The sequence below is a fragment of the Phalangium opilio genome, unplaced genomic scaffold, assembly GCF_054372755.1.
Source record: "Phalangium opilio isolate 3A_F unplaced genomic scaffold, DU_Popi_V2 ptg000079l_1, whole genome shotgun sequence".
NCBI lineage: Eukaryota > Metazoa > Arthropoda > Arachnida > Opiliones > Phalangiidae > Phalangium > Phalangium opilio.
The window spans coordinates 781,145-799,414 of record NW_028324187.1 but is presented as its reverse complement, the minus strand read 5'-3'; the positions used below and the strand labels follow the sequence as shown (position 1 = coordinate 799,414).

Below are 18,270 nucleotides of genomic sequence, written 5' to 3'. Positions count from 1 at the left end.
AACGAAAAGTTTAAATGATCTTATTGGCTGACTTAAACTACGTTTTGATGACGTTGCTGGCGGGGACTGCGAAAATTACGTAATTCCTTTTTACCTCTGTCGCCATGACCCGCCTCTTCTTTTATTCCCCTCCGTCCCGTGGAAGGGGGTCCGGGACTTTGACGCGCGCCCAGATTACTCTGTTCTCCATTCCTACTTCCAAAATTAAATCTATCCCTGGTATAATTTTATGTTACCTGAACTTTTCTTATAAGCAAACCATAGTTCTACTTGATGAGTTCACACTATTTAGCAATAATAGTCCTTGAGATATTTCTGGTTGTTACCTTACTTTTGTTTTTTAATACAACAACAAAAAATGGAATCGTAGTCAAATAACAATCCCTTAAGTCACGTTTGCAGAAAAAAAGTCATTTCGTCTCAATGCACCAAAGCTCATTATACCATAATAAAGGAATGCCAAAAAAAATTTAGAATCGTAATGACTTTGTCACCCCCAAATGCGCCTGTGTCGAAAAAAAGACGCAGGAAAACATTTACCGCCCGTTTTTATTGTTTTTTATTTTTTGTTTGGCGTCTTTGCAACAAAATAACGAAATTAGCTTTGACTTATGAATTATTCATAAATGTAATCAAGAAGTGATATCTAGTTTATTAGGGAGAAGATATAAGATGCCTGAGAATTCGCGCGCCATAGTACCAGTCCCCCTTTCAAAATACAAGGGGGGACGTAAAAGGAGGCCGGGCTATTTCACTGTCTCTCCTCAGTCGGAAAATACGTGGAATTTTCGTCATTCGTGTCGCGCTGACGTGAGTTTTCAAGAACTAATGAGATGCTGGTTGTAATTTAGAGGCCGGGGATTAACTCCGGACCTACGTTTGTTTGGACTGGAGATAAAGCTGGAAATGTGGCGAATTTATACCTTCTCCCTAATAAACTAGATATCGCTTCTTGATGTAATAAAAGCAAGCATGAATGTATTCATATCAGCCCAGGTTTTCTCGCCTCTCGTTTAATACTTAAATATTCACAGTAAAAATTAATGAATTCGTGTTAAGAAACCGCGATAAAATATTTGAATTATTTCGGTCGATTAACGCGCCTAAAAATTTCCCGCCAAATTAACAAATTTCCCGCCAAGAAAGATGACGTTTTTCCTCGTTGGTTTCTAGGCATAATGATTGACTAATTTAGGGTTAAGGGCTGATTTTATAAAAAGAACTTCTCTTGGAAATATACGTTAGTTGTGACTAAAATGCGTGGGAAATGATGGGAACTTTGAACAGGGTTTTTTTCTTTTTTGGGACTCCCGCCAAAAATGATTTCAAACCAATTTTAAAATCAGTCGGAATTTGCTCGTAGGTTAATGATAAAAATTAAAACGTGTTAGTATTGTAAATATTGCAATTTAGTATGGATTTATAGTGTGGTTCCGTTCTAAATCGAGTATATTTGGCGGTAAAAAAAAGCATGCAACTGACTTTCGAAGTGCATCGTGTATTAGGTTACGTAATTCTACCAAGAAGTGATATCTAGTTTATTAGGGAGAAGGTATAAATTCGCCACATTTATAATCTAGCTTTATCTCCAGTCCAAAAGACGAAGGTCCGGAGTTAATCCCTGCCTCTAAATTACAACCAGCATCTCATTGGTTCTTGAAAACTCACGTCAGCGCGATGCGAATGACGAAAATTACGTATTTTCCGACTGAGAAGAGGCGAAATAGCCCGGCCTCCTTTTACGCCCCCCTTGTATTTTGAAAGGGGGACTGGGACTATGGCGCGCGCGAATACTTAGGCATCTTATACCTTCTCCCTAATAAACTAGATATCACTTCTTGATTCTACCTTATTAGTTAGTTGGCTTATATCTATCTCCTTATTTTTACCTCTCCGAGTGACGTATGTCACGGAGAGGTATTACACCGGCCGTGTCTGTCTGTGTGTCTGTCTGTCAGACCCCACGTGACCGCGTTCGCAGTTTGCGTATCGGAGCAAACGTGTTCCCAATTTCCGGACTGCATTGACAGTTCACGGAAATTTGGGTTTGTCTCCTCTGGCTATTCTACTTGAGTTCCAACACCACCAGCTTTGGTTTTCGTCTACTCCACATGGACACTAGTCTGTACTTGCTAGCTTCCAAGCACAAACATCTTCTGTTCTTCGTCAATTTCACCTTGACACCAGCTTCTATGCAACACCATCTCTGTTCTTCGTCAATTCCACATTGACACCAGCTTCTATGCACCACCATCTTCAGGTCTTTGTCCATTCCACATGGACGCCAGTCAGTCCATTCTGGCTTCATTTCCTTCGTCATCGTTTGGTTTCAAGACATACGCGGCGATCGGCTAGGGTTACGAGAAACGTCTAGCCTCCCAATGGCAGGGCTTCCACCATCGGTTCTCGCGAATGCGTTTTTATCTATTATTGGTTTCAAGATATACGCGGCGATCGGCTAGGGTTACGAGAAACGTCTAGCCTCCCAATGGCAGGGCTTCCACCATCGGTTCACGCGAATGCGTTTTTATCTATTATTGGTTTCAAGATATACGCGGCGATCGGCTAGGGTTACGAGAAACGTCTAGCCTCCCAATGGCAGGGCTTCCACCATCGGTTCACGCGAATGCGTTTTTATCTATTATTATAATGGAAACGAATCGTATATATACCCCAAAATTTGAATAAAGCGGGCAAGAGGGGTACCCTTCACTTTAAACGTCAATATTAGCAAAGTTTCGAAAGAAAATAAGAACAACTTTATTTTAAACGATTTAACGATTTTTAAAGTTATTTACTGGCGATTAAAATAATTAATATCATTTATATTTAATTAATTATTTAAGATAAACGTATTTCTATGTACTGACACAAGTGAGAGTTAATATAGAACGAGTAATGAAGATTGCATCTGAATCGAAACAGTACACGCATATCAAAGTTAATACAAAGCGAGTAGGGTGAAAAGATCTCTTACAAAACGATAACATTTTCTTTTTGCAGAATATTAAATGGAAATACTTAAATATTTTTCGGCATTACGATTCTTTTAGTAGTTGTGTAGCTATAAAGCTCTGTTTCATCTCAATATTCCAAGAACATCTTTTGATATTAACATTTAAAATTTGGTGTTTACTTTTTAATTCATCTTTACTACATTTATAAATAGTGTAAACGTAACTTTTAGCTTCATCAAATAATAAGGATGTTAATACTTCATCTCTCCATACGTGTTGAAACGACTGGGTCTATGAGATAAGATAATCTAGATCTTAACCATAATTGACCTTGTTTCATGTCCTCTTATAGGAGGTGTTAACGGTTCAGATTGAGCCGAAAGTTAAATACGCATTTAAGTGATAGATAATAGGTCCTCTTTAGAATTATTGTGGATACGCAGGAAATTATTAAAACGCTTTAAACTAAATGATCATGGCAATATCTCGCCGATTAGAACTATGTATTTCCGGTTTGTCTCATTGGCTTGCGGACCTGTGTTTGGAAAGTAAATTCGTCTCGGCTCGGAGAGGTTTATTTTGGTTTCCCAACTTGTTAAGTTTTGAAAAATATATAAAGGTTCGACCGTGGCCAGCGTGCTAATTTGGTGAGTTAAGCCTTTTTGAAACCTTTTAAAAATATTTTCTTTTTTTTTTCTTTTTCTTTTTTTGACTGAATGAGGCCGATCGAATCAGTTGCTCGTTGAAAACTAACTCGCAATTTATGAAGCTTTATAGCTGACTTTGAAACATTTTTTATTATATTTAAAGTATAAAATTTGATCCAAAGGCTACCTGTATACAGGGTGTTTCTGATAAGTCTGTTATAAATTAAGGGGGATGTTCTTTAAGTGGAAAATGTAACTTTGGATGGCATTTTGCCCAAAGGGATACCGTTTTCAAAGTTAAGATTGGAGTATTTTAGGGATGACCCCTAAATTAAATTAGAAATAATTGTCTAAATCAGTTTCTTAATTCAATTTAAGGGGTTATCCGTAAAATGCTTTGACCAATCTTAACTTGAAAACAGTGACCCGAAAGGGCATAATGTTATACAATATTTTTGACTCAAAAGAACATCCTCTTAATTTATGGCAGATGATCTAAAACACCCTTTATAGTATATAAGTTAAACGTTTTGCCAAAAATTAAAACCCACCACAATTCATTATTTATTTTGCCAAAACTATGTCGTTTTTCATCATTTAATTCACCCGTGCAAATATTTATAGATGCATCTCCCATAATTACAAAATTAATTAAAAATAAAATGTTTTGATAAAACTTCAAAAGTTTATTTAATTACCGTATAGCATGTTTGTTAATTAAAAACAATTGCATAGTTCCTTAGTTTTGCAAGATATATGCCTAATAATTTAAAATATTTAACAGTTTATAATTATAAAGTAACTTGATTTTAAAATATTTCCAGAGCGTTCAAAGCTTTGAGCGAAAATTATTAGTTTATTATTATTTTTTTAAATATTATCAAATTTATATTTATTAAACTTTCAAAACGGTTAAGACTAATTTTAGGGTTAGTTTAAACTCCGGAGATATATTGCCACGAACAAAGCATCCCCCCTGAGGCCATGACGTGTGTTCTAGTTCAAGTATTTGTTAATAATACCAGGATAATAGCTATCCCAAAGGCGTTTTAGAACAATCTGTGGTTTTTTTTTCTAAATTTTTAAGTTTGAACCATCCATCAAATAGCCCGAGGTATCACTAAATTGCCCGTCTATTTAGGACTTGAATTTGTAGCTCTATTTAAATTTTTAAAATATGCAAAACAGAAAAGGGTTTTATTGTATTTTCTACATGAATAGAAGTAGTATTGTAAAGGATTGAAACTGATGGAATTTTCCGTACAATATCTTCCAGTGATTCAAATACAGGGTGTTTCTGATAAGTCTGGCATAAATTAATGGGCATGTTCATTGGGTACACGATTTTGAGTCGAAAATGTAATTTCTATCTCCATTTTGCCACAAGGGTCACTGTTTTCGAGTTATGATTTGATTATTAGTGTTTTAGGAATGGCCCTTAATTAAATTGAAAATCATTGTCTTTAAGGGGTCATCCGTAAAACACTCTGGGCAATCTTAAATTGGAAACAGTGTCCGTTAGGTCAAACAAAATGGAGATAGAAGTTACATTTTCGACTCAAGATCGTGTCCCTTAATTTATGGCAGACTTATCAGAAACACCCTGTATATCCGTATCTAATAAATTTTTAATTGAGGAAATAGGAATTTAAACCGCCTTAATTACTAATTAGAGGATTCATTAACACTTTTTTTAATTAGTTTTTAATGTGTATTTCAAGCCCTCGAAGTATCGAACAGCCTATAATTAACAAATAAGGCGGAGGTTTTGACCTTAGATTTTAAATTTATTATCCAAGTGGAATGTTTGTAATTAGGCCTAAATTTTAGGCTTAAGTAGATTTATCTATGGGTGTGTACATACGTCGTCGTATACTTTAACCGCGAGATTAAGTTACCGCCCATTTCAGGTTAAATTCACGATCCCCTGGTCGTTAATTTACTAGATAAATGTGTTGTTTTCCAAAAATCCCGACGTTCCAATGATTTCAGACGTTCTTATCGAGAAAAACTTGAAAATTCTTAAGGTGTATATAGGAATACACTAATAAATTATTAAAGATGTATACTTAAATGCTCCAACGCGCTGCTATAATCCGAGAATAGTCCCTCCTCATACGTTATTTCGTCTATTTTATACCTAATTTTCTAATCAAATATATATACAGGGTGTATCTGATCAATTTTGAGTCAAAAATGTAACTTCTATCTTCATTTTGCCCTAAGGGTCACTGTTTTCAAGTTAAGATTTTACGGATGACCCTTTAAATTAAATTTAATTAAGAAACTGATTAAGACAATAATTTCTAATTTAATTAAGGGGTCATCCCTAAAACACTCCATCGAATTATAACTCGAAAACAGTGTCCCTTATGGCAATCAAAATGGAGATAGAAGTATAGAACATTTTCGACTCAAAATCGTACACCTAAAGAACATCCCCCTTAATTTATGCCATGCGGACTTATCAGAAACACCCTGTATAGAAACTTATGTTTTTAATTATCACTTTATAACGTGTAACTTAACTATACCTCTCTTATCACGAAAGCTTAATAAAACCATCCTTATTTTATATCCCGGCCATTTCTGTTACGGGTACAGATCATAAACAGGACTTAACAATTTGGCACTTAGAAAACTCAAAAGATAAAACCATACCATACTGAAAATAAAATAACTCTAGCTAGACTCCATGAGTGGCTAGCAAAATTTACTTTAAAAATCTATTTTTCAAGGGATTTTATTATCCAATTTTGCCGTATTCCAAGCAACTCAATGACTATATTATGTCCTTTAAGAGTATAGAGCTTATTACGTATTTAATCCATTCGGTAAACACCTTCTCCCCAAATTCCCAGTTCATCCATTAGCCCATTACCAAAATGAGAAATTACGTTAGGGCCTCTTTATGTTTGTCTCCTTGCATCGTGTAAATCATTATTTTCCAAATGAGTTTTGAAGCTCGCATATTTGCCGGAGAATTGGAAAATTATACAACGATGATAGGACCCTAGTACTTTAAATTATAATCAAAATTAATTAGAATGACCACGAACTTAAATACCCTATTTAGTGATTTTGGGGAATATTTTGCAGATTGCAGTATATATCGTAAGTAATACAGTAATCGGAGGTAATAATTTTCACTGGTGTTTTAAAATTAGAGGGCCTTGGCAAAATAGTACGAAATAAGTTGACAAAAATACGGAAACTTCTAGCGCTTCAATTTCGTTAAAAGGACAAAGTTCCCCCCCCCCCAAGAAGTGGTACGTGTTAAGCCTAATTTGAAATTTTAAATTAAAAAGCACGTGTTTTTTCTCGAATCTCGAGCCAAACTTGAATTATCTTCTGCCTAGAGGTACTTTACGTTTTTCGGTAAATTTTCCATAAATATTCATCGAAAAATTGGACGAAAATTTATATAGTTATAAATTAATAATGTTCTTATAGAGTACAAACAGCCTACGCAAATGACCTTTGAACTTTTATGATGGTATAAATAAATAAATATAGATAAAAATTGAGTTTGCATAAGGTAATTCAAGCAGAATGATTCTCAGATATCAACAAGCTATCCAATTCGATATTTGAAAGAAGTTCGTAACCGCAACGACTCTGTCCGTTTCTATCAATAGCAGCATAAGTTTATAAGATATCTTCCATAAGTATGACGACACTTAGTATAATCTACTAATGCTAGAGGCTTACAGAACGACAAGCGAGAATTGAAGTCCTACACTCGGTGGTTAATTTTGCAGTACTTCCATCTCCCTATTTAGTCTGCATTACTAAGCCTTTGACATGCAGCGCCTCACCAGGCGTCGCTTTACCTCGAATCTATGACCTACCTCACTCACTTCATGACAAGCTCCAGTTTGTAACCAGTGACAAACTTATGGAACATATCTTATGATAGCAGGAATGAATTTTTCTAAGCCTATATATCAATCCCATGAGACATTGCATTGCGTAAAGATGTATGTACCCACAGCCACCGTGGGTTCGAATCTATAACATGTCTTCCTTTTGGAAGAGAAATATGAGAGAGAGAGCTGGAAAAAAGCTGGTAGATGGAGAAAACCTTTAATGATATTATGGGGGTTGCGCAAGTAATGAATAGGAAACCCTTTCCTCGAAAGCCAAGGCTTAGGGCGTCGACTCTTTACAACATGGTCTACCCCGATTAATTTTATACACCCAGTATGACGCCTAGCTAATTATAAAACACACACAAAAAAACCACCACTAGCTCTTACAAATTTCAAAATTTTATTTATTATCTATAGTCGGGATTAAAATTTATATTTTGAAAAACTAGTTTTTGACATCAAGACAATTTATTTATTGAAGAACATCACGAAAGTAATGATATTAAATCTTGTAGAGGCCAAGAAGCGATGTCTAGTATGTTAGGGAGAAGGTATAAGATGCCCAAGTATTCGCGGGCCATAGTCCCAGTCCCCCTTTCAAAATACAAGGGGGGACGTAAAAGGAGGCCGGGCTATTTCGCCTCTCCTCAGTCGGAAAATACAAGTAATTTTCGTCATTCGCGTCGCGATGACTTGAGTTTTCAAGAACCAATGAGATGCAGGTTGTAATTTAGAGGCGGGGATTAACTCCGGACCTACTATACGTTTGGACTGGAGATAAAGCTGGAAATGTGGCGCGAATTTATACCTTCTTCCTAATAAACTAGATATCGCTTCTTGTAGCGGCTTTTTGTTGGAATTTTAGAATGTGGAGCACTTCTACCCATTTAAAAGTACACTTTTGCTATAGATAAAGGTTCATTAACGTTCTCAGATTATGCCTAGACTATCGAAGGCTGATATGTCTTACTCTTAATCTAAATTAACTTATGCCTTTTAAAATTAAGAGTAATTGCACGTAGCACTTTTAAATCAAAATATATATTTGCAAATGTAGCCTATCCTAAATTTTATTTACTTTCGCTCCAGTTAAAATAAAACACATAAATCTGTTCAAATTCTAGTGAAAGAAAGAAACCATGAAATTTCATTTATATTCGTTCTTTGCGAAAATGTTTTAGATGGAAAAAGGATTCAGATTTTTTTATTTTTAACTGAAACAGATCCTGATTAATAGCTGAGCTGCTACACAAGAAGATAAATCGCAAAACACAAGTTTCTTTCATTGTTTATTTTCACAAAAGCGTAACATCAATATTAGGTTTAAATAAACAATCCATAATTCAATTTTAATAGCCCTTTGGGAACTATTGCACGAATTATCATCAAATAAATTAACAAATTTTCTTTTTTATTTACAAAGACTAAACTCAGCTTAAACACTCTGAAAATTAAAAATATCATGGAGGATTGTGGAAAAGTTTTATTTTTACCAATAACTGCACCGAAATTTCAACCGAAGTTGTTGTGTTTATTGGTTTAATCAAGAAGCTTTATCTAGTTTACTAGAGAGAAGGTATAAATTTGCCACATTTCTAGCTTAATCTCCAGTCCAAACGTAGGTACGGAGTTAATCCCCGCCTCTAAATTACAACCAGGATCTCATTGGTTCTTGAAATATCACGTCAGCGCGACTCGAATGTCGAAAATTACGTATTTTCCGACTGAGGAGAGGCGAAATAGCCCGGCCTCCTTTTACGTCCCCCCTTGTATTTTTGACTGGGACTATGGCGCGCGATTACTTAGGCATCTTATACCTTCTCCCTAATAAACTAGATATAATATCTTCTTGGTTAAATATATCCATAAGTTTATAAGATATGTCCCAGAATCATACAATTGCTCACGAAATTCTTATAGCTTATAGAAATATAATTCACACTTAAAAGGGAACCCGATAGTTAGTAGAAACAGAAGTAGATAAATAAAGTTCTGAAGGTGATAAAATAAACATTTGCCTAATTGCGTTAACAGAAACTTTACTCGTGTTTTCTGATATCTTCGGAACGTGTCTAATCAATTTATATCAGAAGGGTTTAGCTTGTTATCTTGTTAACGCTGCTTTATTGTACTCGAGTTATCAGTAATAATTATCCCCTCTCCCATTCTTTGTTCATAAATTCGGATTACCGTTGATCAGAACTTGGAGAAACAAAAAGTAAAGAAAAATTAAGCTAAATTGAGGGATTACACGTATAGCTTAAGAAACGCTAACATATCTGACGCCACCTGTACTGTATTTTTAATCTGAAAATTCTTAACATGTCTACTATTTAATGGAGGAATTAAACCAAATATTTTATTAGCTTTAAATGTCAAGGGTCCATAGTCTTCTAACACGAACTTTCTCGTTACGTCACACCCTCATATTCCTATATCTCTTACCTCGGTTTTGGCTTCCATATTGGAAGTCGTCGGTTCAGGGCTCAGGCCATACAATTTAGACTATACCAATATTGACGTCACGTCTCCTTAGCTCCTGCCCTCTCAGAACCACTCTATACGGTATCATAGTTTAACTAATTGAACTTTAGTATCGGTAAAAAAATATATAGAAGCAAGCCGTCTCCGCTGTGTAAAGACGAATCTTCTGCCCCGGTACTCTAGTAAGCCACGGTGACCTCAATGAAAGGATATGGCATACGCGTCTCTATTTATCATCGAAGCACCATGCACATTCCCAGTGTCGTTTCTATGTTTTAAACAACGCAGCTGTTGTCGTTTTTAATTGTAATAAACGTAAATTACTTTGTTTACCATCCGCGTACTTTAGCTTTGATTTAGTGATAATGTTTCAGATTGCGTCACGTGTACTTTGAGATATTATCAATAAGTGATATCTAGTTTGTTAGGGAGAAGGTATAAGATGCCTAAGTATTCGCGCGCCATAGTCCCAGTCCCCCTTTCAAAATACAAGGGGGGGACGTAAAAGGAGTCCGGGCTATTTCGCCTCTCCCCAGTCGGAAAATATGTAATTTTCGTCACTCGCGTCGCGCTGACGTGAGTTTTCAAGAAACAATGAGATGCTGGTTGTAATTTATAGGCGGGGAATAACTCCGGACCTACTATACGTTTGGACTGGAGATAAAGCTTGAAATGTGGCGAATTTATACCTTCTCCCTAATAAACTAGATATCACTTCTTGATATTATAGAATAGGCGCTCATCGAGGGAGGTCTTTGTAAATTTGAACAGAATTTACATTGAAATGGCGTGGCATATTTTATATTCATTGTGCAGTTTCTTGACAACCCTAAAAGAAGCCGTTAACCCTTCTGAAGTAATAATATTATTGATGTTTTCAAAATGGTTTATACTTTCAAATAAAAAAATGGGAGGTTTTAAGGATTTAATGGTGTAATTTTCATCTTCTATTCCAGAGAGGAACCGTTCCGTTAAAAACGCGTTTCCCCAAGACTTTATTGGGTCATTTGGTTCATTTCTAAAGGAGCTATAGTATATTTTCTATTTTGGAAGCGTCAGTTATGGGAATGTTTTTATTGTTGAAATATAGAAGTATATAGGCTAGCTAGCGCCAGTTTCAAATTTGAATTTCATCTCTAATGTCAGTTTTGCTTAAGGATCCTTTCCCATTGGTTGTTTAGACGCGATTACCAATGCAATGTTAGTTTACACAATGTGTACAGGGTGTTTCTGATTAGTCTGCGATCCATAAATTAAAGGGGGATGTTCTTTGGGTGCACGATTTTAAGTCGAAAATGTATAACTTCTATCTCCATTTTTCCGTCCGGGCCATTTCTAGATTGAAATTAACACATAAACACGTGTAGTTGGATTTTAATAAAGTTTTAAAGGAATTTTGGGTAAATTTTTAAACGCTTATTGGATCTGAGATTCAATTTTCTAAGCCAATTAGGGCCAACAATATCAATTTAAGGATTTAAGAGGGTTAACTTTAAAGACCTCTTTACCCAATTAGATTATAATTGAAAACTATACTTATGAAATCAAAGGCTAGCTTCTCAAACTCTCAATTAAGTTTCATTAGGTCTGTAGTTTAGTATATCTATATCCTTGTCTGCAGTATCGCCATTTGAACTAAAAAGAATATAATAATACCAAGAAGTGATATCTAGTTTATTAGGGAGAAGGTATAAGATACCTAAGTATTCGCGCCATAGTCCCAGTCCCCCTTTTAAAATACAAGGGGGGACGTAAAAGGAGACCGGGCTATTTCGCTACACTCTCCTCAGTCGGAAAATATGACTGTAATTTTCGTCATTGGCGTCGCGCTGACGTGAATTTTCAAGAAATTGAGATGCTGGTTGTAATTTAGAGGCGGGGATTAACTCCGGACCTACGTTTGGACTGGAGATAAAGCTGGAAATGTGGCGAATTTATACCTTCTCCCTAATAAACTAGATATCACTTCTTGATAATGCTCCTTTTCCAAATTTTCAAGCTGTTGTTTTTCCACTTTTGCATTAATTATAAGCAGACAAAAATGTGAGTTTTCTGGCAGACATTTGTCGCGGATCGGGAAAGGTTCGTTCGATCTAGACAGTTTAAAGGGATGATTACCTTTCAAGATATTAAGGTTCTAATCGTCTATCTTTAATTGTAATTCACCTAATAGATTTCGTTCGATATAGTTAACTTCCCTTTACTATCTACTTTAAAGGGAGTTTATGGTCTGTTGACTTTAATGAATTTAGTCGTCATATATTGGACAAGTTTGAAAACCCAAAGCCATTTAAAATTCAAAATATATCGAATTTAAAGTTATAGTCAATATATTTCGGTTTGAGAGTTCTCTATAGGCCTATAACTGTTTCTGAAATGGTTTATAAGCAAGGGGGAGGGGGAGAGTTATTTGGGCAATTTTGAGTAGAAAATGTTTTATGACATTTTGGCCTAAGGGTCACCGTTTTAAAGTTGTGTTTGGAGTTCTTTAGGGATGACCCCTTAAATCAAAAGTTGAAAACGGTATCCCTTAGGGAAAAATGTCACAGATCATTTGCGATTCGCCCTGAGAAATTGGGAATTTACCGAAGTGGTTTGACATTTAAAATTTTTATTTATTTAAATAATTATTATTAACATTAATAATTAGATATCAGTGATGGTATTACTCAAGTTTATTTATTAATAAATAAATTTTTATCGATATTTCAAAATATAAGTGAAGATTTGGTAAATATTTCGAAATTCGAAAGATGAAATTTAGTAACATTGCACGTAAAAAACGTTTCAGTAATTATTTTTGTAATATTTGAATGCTTATTAAAATGTATAGCTAATTTCCAGAAGAAAAAAAAACCCGATTTTAATTGGGAATACAATACTTTTTAAGGTATAGTAAATATACGTTATAATTGTTCACGGTTCGTACGGTTTTAAAAATGTATTTCGAAATTTATGTTTAACCACGACATAACCCTTAAAATTCCGTGTAAAATATTTAAAACCAGCTTAGAATTGCGAATTTTAAAGGCATACCTCCTACATTACGTGTTTATGAATATGGCAACAAATATATTTTTTGATTTGTAAGCGTTAATTAACTAATTTAATGGTGCCACAATATTACGCGTAAAATTTTCAAAAGAACACGTGCTTTATTAGAAACACTCCTATTGGTCTGTTTTGATTAATTAACAAATTATAAAATAACTTTAAGTTCTACTTACAACGTTCAGCCGCTCCCATAGAATTGTCAACTTTTTTGACCACCGCTTTACCGTCCACGCTGTTACGTGTTGAACCGGCACAACCCATCTTGTCAACCCAAATTTTAAAAACTTCTATATAAACTTTAATAAATAACCATAAAAGTTTCGTATAGTTTGATCACATTATTAAAATAGATTCAAACTATCCCATTTTTTCTTTCTCGGTCTATAAATATAAATAAATTTATATTTAATATATATTTTTTGTAATATTAAAGTGTTTATCTATAAACTTCCGGTTCGCGCGTGCGATATCTAGCTCTCACGTCCTTTCCCGCCAAATTCCCGCGCCAAACTAAAGTCTCCGCTTGAGGCGCCTTTTTTTCCCGGCAAAAGAGCTTGCCAGCTCGCGCTCTGGATGATCCCATTCGCACGTGTAGCGTTTCTCTATGGCGTAACAATTTTTTAAATCACGTGACTTAAGAGTATATACTCTAATTATACGTTATATGTAAGCCATAGATATAGATTCACCTGTCTCGTGGAGTCACGGTTGTAGTACATAGAAAGAGCTCTTTAAAAAATATATCTTCTTTTTCGACTGGAGATTGTTTCCTGTATGTAGAAAAAGTTCAAGATACTTGTTACGTATTAGAATGTACTATTGAAATATTGATAACGTCTAGGGATTTCTATTCATATCAATTCTTAACGTTGGTTAGGGTTAGATATCCCATTCCTTGAACCATAAGTTTATAAGTGCTCAATAAGTGTAGGAGAGTCGATCAAAACATGTATGAGTATTCGCACTATCTATCATAAGTTCATAAGATATGTTCCATTCCATAAGTTTGTTACTGGTTACAAACTGGAGCTTGTAATTTTGAAGTGAGTGAGGTAGGTCATAGATTTAGGGTAAAGCGACGCCTGGTGAGGCGCTGCATGTCAAAGGCTTCGTAAGTACAGACTAAATCGGTATGAAGATGGACTACAGGGAATATCGTTTCAAACTTACGCGAATAAGCTTTTAGAATCGAGATATCAAAATTTTACAGCTTCTTTCGGAGTCTTTTTCAAAGTTTTGACAGACGGATCGGATCGTACGCATATTTGAGTGTGAGGTTTTTATATATTTTTTTATAAAAGACAAAAGTTCTTTGCGGTTCTTTTCAAGTTTAAAGTGAATGTGTAAAGTGCAAAGTTCAAGTTATAGTCTCAGAACTTGAAGAAGCCGATGAGAAGAATAATTGGTTTAATAAAGAAGACTACGATATCTAGTATATTAGGGAGAAGGTATAAGATGCCCAAGTATTCGCGCGCCATAGTCCCAGTCCCCCTTTCAAAATACAAGGGGGGACGTATTCACGAGTATACTCAGCCTTAATTGGTTTAGATCAGTGACTACATGATTAAAATGGTTCTTCAAGTAAATTAATTTCTTATTTATTTAATTTATTAACTCGTCTCAATTGCAGTGCTCAAGCAATTCGCTTAGTAAATTACGAGGAGCAAATATTTCACTTCCTCTCCAAAACCTTATTCTCATCTCCATAAATTTGTATGAACTTTGAGTTGCACTTTTGGGCTGGCGCTCGCGCTCCCGCTGTATGTTTCCAGCAGGTTTCATTTTTTCTGACCTTTAACGAAATATGGCGCGAAGTTCGTCGGCGCCTTGATATATTTGTATATTCATCGTTCTTAATTCCTTTTTTTCTTCTTTTACTTCTTCCTTCCTTCCTCTTTTTTACCCCCCTTCTGACGTCATCGGTGACCCCACCCTTTTAGACCGTTCATATTTCTTCTTTCCATAGCTTTGTTTCGATATAGGAAGCTCATTTCTTGATTAAACATTAACCCTTAGGGGATGATCCGTTCCGATGACGATACCCATCTCTTTTTCGGAAGTGGATTTTTTTTTCCCCACGATATTGTTAATGCCCCAGAGCCATCCTTATATTATGTTAAAACAAATATTTAAAGCTGCACTCAACCGCCATTGCACTTTCTTAATTGGATTACACTTATTATTATTGTCACTATTATATTTAAAATTAGCCTTAAATAATTATTTATAACATTTTAGCAGCTTCTTTTGACTCAAAACAACCAAGTATCATCAGAAGTATATAATACTTCTCTTCGAGAGAAGTGTATACCACAAAGCGGAGTAATTGTAACATGATTCTTCCCAACATCATTTCCAACATTTGGAGTGCTCAAGCGAGGGGTAGACACTTGAGAACTCAGGTGTACAATATTTCTTGAACTCAATGTACTGTCAAAGCTGAACTGTGAGTTCCGAAGGTTTTGAACTCAATGCACTGTCAAAGGTGAACTCTTTTGAACTCAGGTGTACACAGAGATCCAAAGCGTCTACCCCCTCGTGCTCAAGGTTACTAAACCGAATCACATACGCGATAAATAGTTCCCTCATTACTCTATTAGCGCTGCTTAACTATTTTCCAAGGCGCATGCGTTTGTGGATTTTTGTCCCACGTCAAGACAATCAAGGTTTGTGGGTTGATTGCTGAGGATTTAGTACCAAACAGTTTTAGAAATAATTCACCCTAGCACGGTGCGAGGCCCATCTGAAGTTTGATGAGCGGGAGAGCAAACAAAACTTTAGGGTGAGCCTGTAGAGTAAGAAGTGATTTTTGTTATCTAAGTAAATTTCTATGGTCTATTGTTACTTTGAAGTTTTTAATTATCGTTAAATTATTGGTGTGACGTGTGAGAATTTGTCACACTAGTGACGGGCGGAGTTTCATCAGAAACTGATAAAATTTAAACTTCAAAATTTGATGTGAGGTTTTAGTTTATGAAACTCAAAAGGTCACCGATGCCCGAAAACTAGTTGAAGTTTCTTGAAAGTTTTTAGCCCGAAGGAGAAATGATGAAAACGGGTTGTTGTTTGATCTTTTTAAGGTCAACGTTCAAATCGATTTAATTAAAAATTTAGACCAAAAATAGATCTTTTTTTAAAAAAACAAAATATAAAAATAAACCAATAATTTTAAAACCAACTGATCTAAAATTTCAATCGAAATATTTCTTTCGTATTTATATAACAGAAAATGAGCTGTCAAAAATATTTTGAAAAATTTTCTAGAGCATTTTTTCATTCGGAGATTGGACCAATTATTACATTGAAAACTTATTTCTCCATCTTACAATACGATGTCATTTCGTCTTAAAAAATAATGTTTAAGTTTAAAAGCTCCTTTATAGTGTGAAAGACTTTTTTTAGAGAGAAAAAGAAGCTCCGACAGTCAATTTTGTCGAAGCCCAAGTCCTATAGTAACTCAACACAATGTGATGTGACATTTTTTTCCCACACTTTCTTCGGGCCAATATTACAAAAAGGGTGCCACCTTTCCTCGGGCTTATGTACTTTCCCCGGGTTCTATCTTCCATTTGCACGAGATAGCGTAGAGCCAGCCCGCCAACCTAAGGGCGCGTCAAGCTCCTAATGCCTAAACCTAGGATCCAAAATCCGCACGTGCTTGGGGATTTCAATTTCGGAAAAGGACGGTTACCATGGCAACGTCTTTATGAAAGATATGCCACGCTTTAACCTTTCTTGACACTGTGGCCAAGGGTTAAAGAGATCTAGGGTTAGCTTATTGTAGGAAGACAGGTTGAAATTAGGCCTATGTACTTTGAAGGATGGGCATGAATCGGATGAACCGATGGTTTTTTTCTTGGTATTGCAGTTAATGTATAGTTTTGTAGGCCTTTTGTGGGACCTTGTAATCATTAATTTATATAAGGAGAAAGGTTTAAGTGATTTTGTCACCATGAACTTTGACCTTTTATAAGCAGCTTCTTTCGGATTATAATCATGGCATTAATCTATTTATTTAGCCGGAAGTATATCTTATTGTCTATGCCTAAGACCCGGAAATATCTATAAATACTCAAGGCTAATGCGTCTGGACACTGCAGGAAGAGTTTTACAGCGTTTCCTATTTTACTATAGGTCTAAAGTTTAGTGTAAGGGTGTGATAAAAAGTCAGTTTCCCAGCAAAGAGCAAATGGAACTCAATCTTGGATTTTATTTTTTTTCCAAAATCCAAAAAGGCTTCAGGACACAATTGCGCGTTGAAGTAAATGATTAACTTCGTACATTTTTTGGGCCAAAAAAACATCCCCTATCCTTAGCTAAATGTCTACCAATTACCGCCTCGGGTATCCCAGGGATATCACTTGGTTTGAAATGAAGTCAGATTGACTTAAAAATCTGGAAAAATGTGTTGCCAAGTGTAAAGCTTAATTGAGAGTTTGCAGTAATTAAAAGGAAGATTATACAAAAACGAGTTTTGCTTCGCAGTCCTTAAAAAACTGCATTTATACACAATCCGCGGCACTTTTTCAAACCCACAAAGGGCCAGAAATTAGAAATTATTTTATGTATTGCAATTTGAAATTAAGTTTAATCGATATGAAAAATTTGGTTTTAATTGCGTAGTTCAAACATTTGTTATGATTAGAAATTTTACAACAAAAACGGGTATAAATGCGGCGTTTCGAGATAAAGGGACCTTAGATTTTCACGTATGAAATTATATAGAATCTGTTCCCGTAAAAACTTATCCCTGTCAAGTAATTAAGGCGAAAAAATACAAAATGAGCTTTTAACATTTTAATTTTTCAGGGTGGAAGAGATAAGAACACTTATTTCGAGTAAAATGTCGCTTTACTACTCCTAAAATGAGGTCCCTCATTCTGATTTGTGGCTTTAAAAGCAGTGTCGTATTTCAGACATTTATCATACATTCAGAAAAGGTGTTCATATGTGTGTTGTTACATCTTGTATAAGTTTTAAACTTCAATTCGAATTCGAGTCATAATCGTCCTTGATTTAGCTCTTTGTTCCGAAACGCCGCATTTATACCCGTTTTTGTTGTAAAATTTCTAATCATAACAAATGTTTGAACTACGCAATTAAAACCAAATTTTTCATATCGATTAAACTTAATTTCAAATTGCAATACATAAAATAATTTCTAATTTCTGGCCCTTTGTGGGTTTGAAAAAGTGCCGCGGATTGTGTATAAATGCAGTTTTTTAAGGACTGCGAAGCAAAACTCGTTTTTGTATG

The 18,270-nt window shown here is 35.2% G+C and overlaps 1 protein-coding gene across 1 annotated transcript in view; it reads right to left on the bottom strand.

Annotated features, from left to right (window-relative positions):
* The window catches only part of rdgC (retinal degeneration C), a 31,549-nt gene extending 18,000 nt beyond the window's left edge, over window positions 1–13,549 (bottom strand). The window contains exon 1 of the mRNA XM_089845408.1: window positions 13,188–13,549. Within this exon, the coding sequence (XP_089701534.1) occupies window positions 13,188–13,275 (88 nt within the window). The 5' untranslated portion in view covers window positions 13,276–13,549. The remainder of the gene's footprint in view (window positions 1–13,187) is intronic.
* Window positions 13,550–18,270: the final 4,721 nt, after the last annotated feature.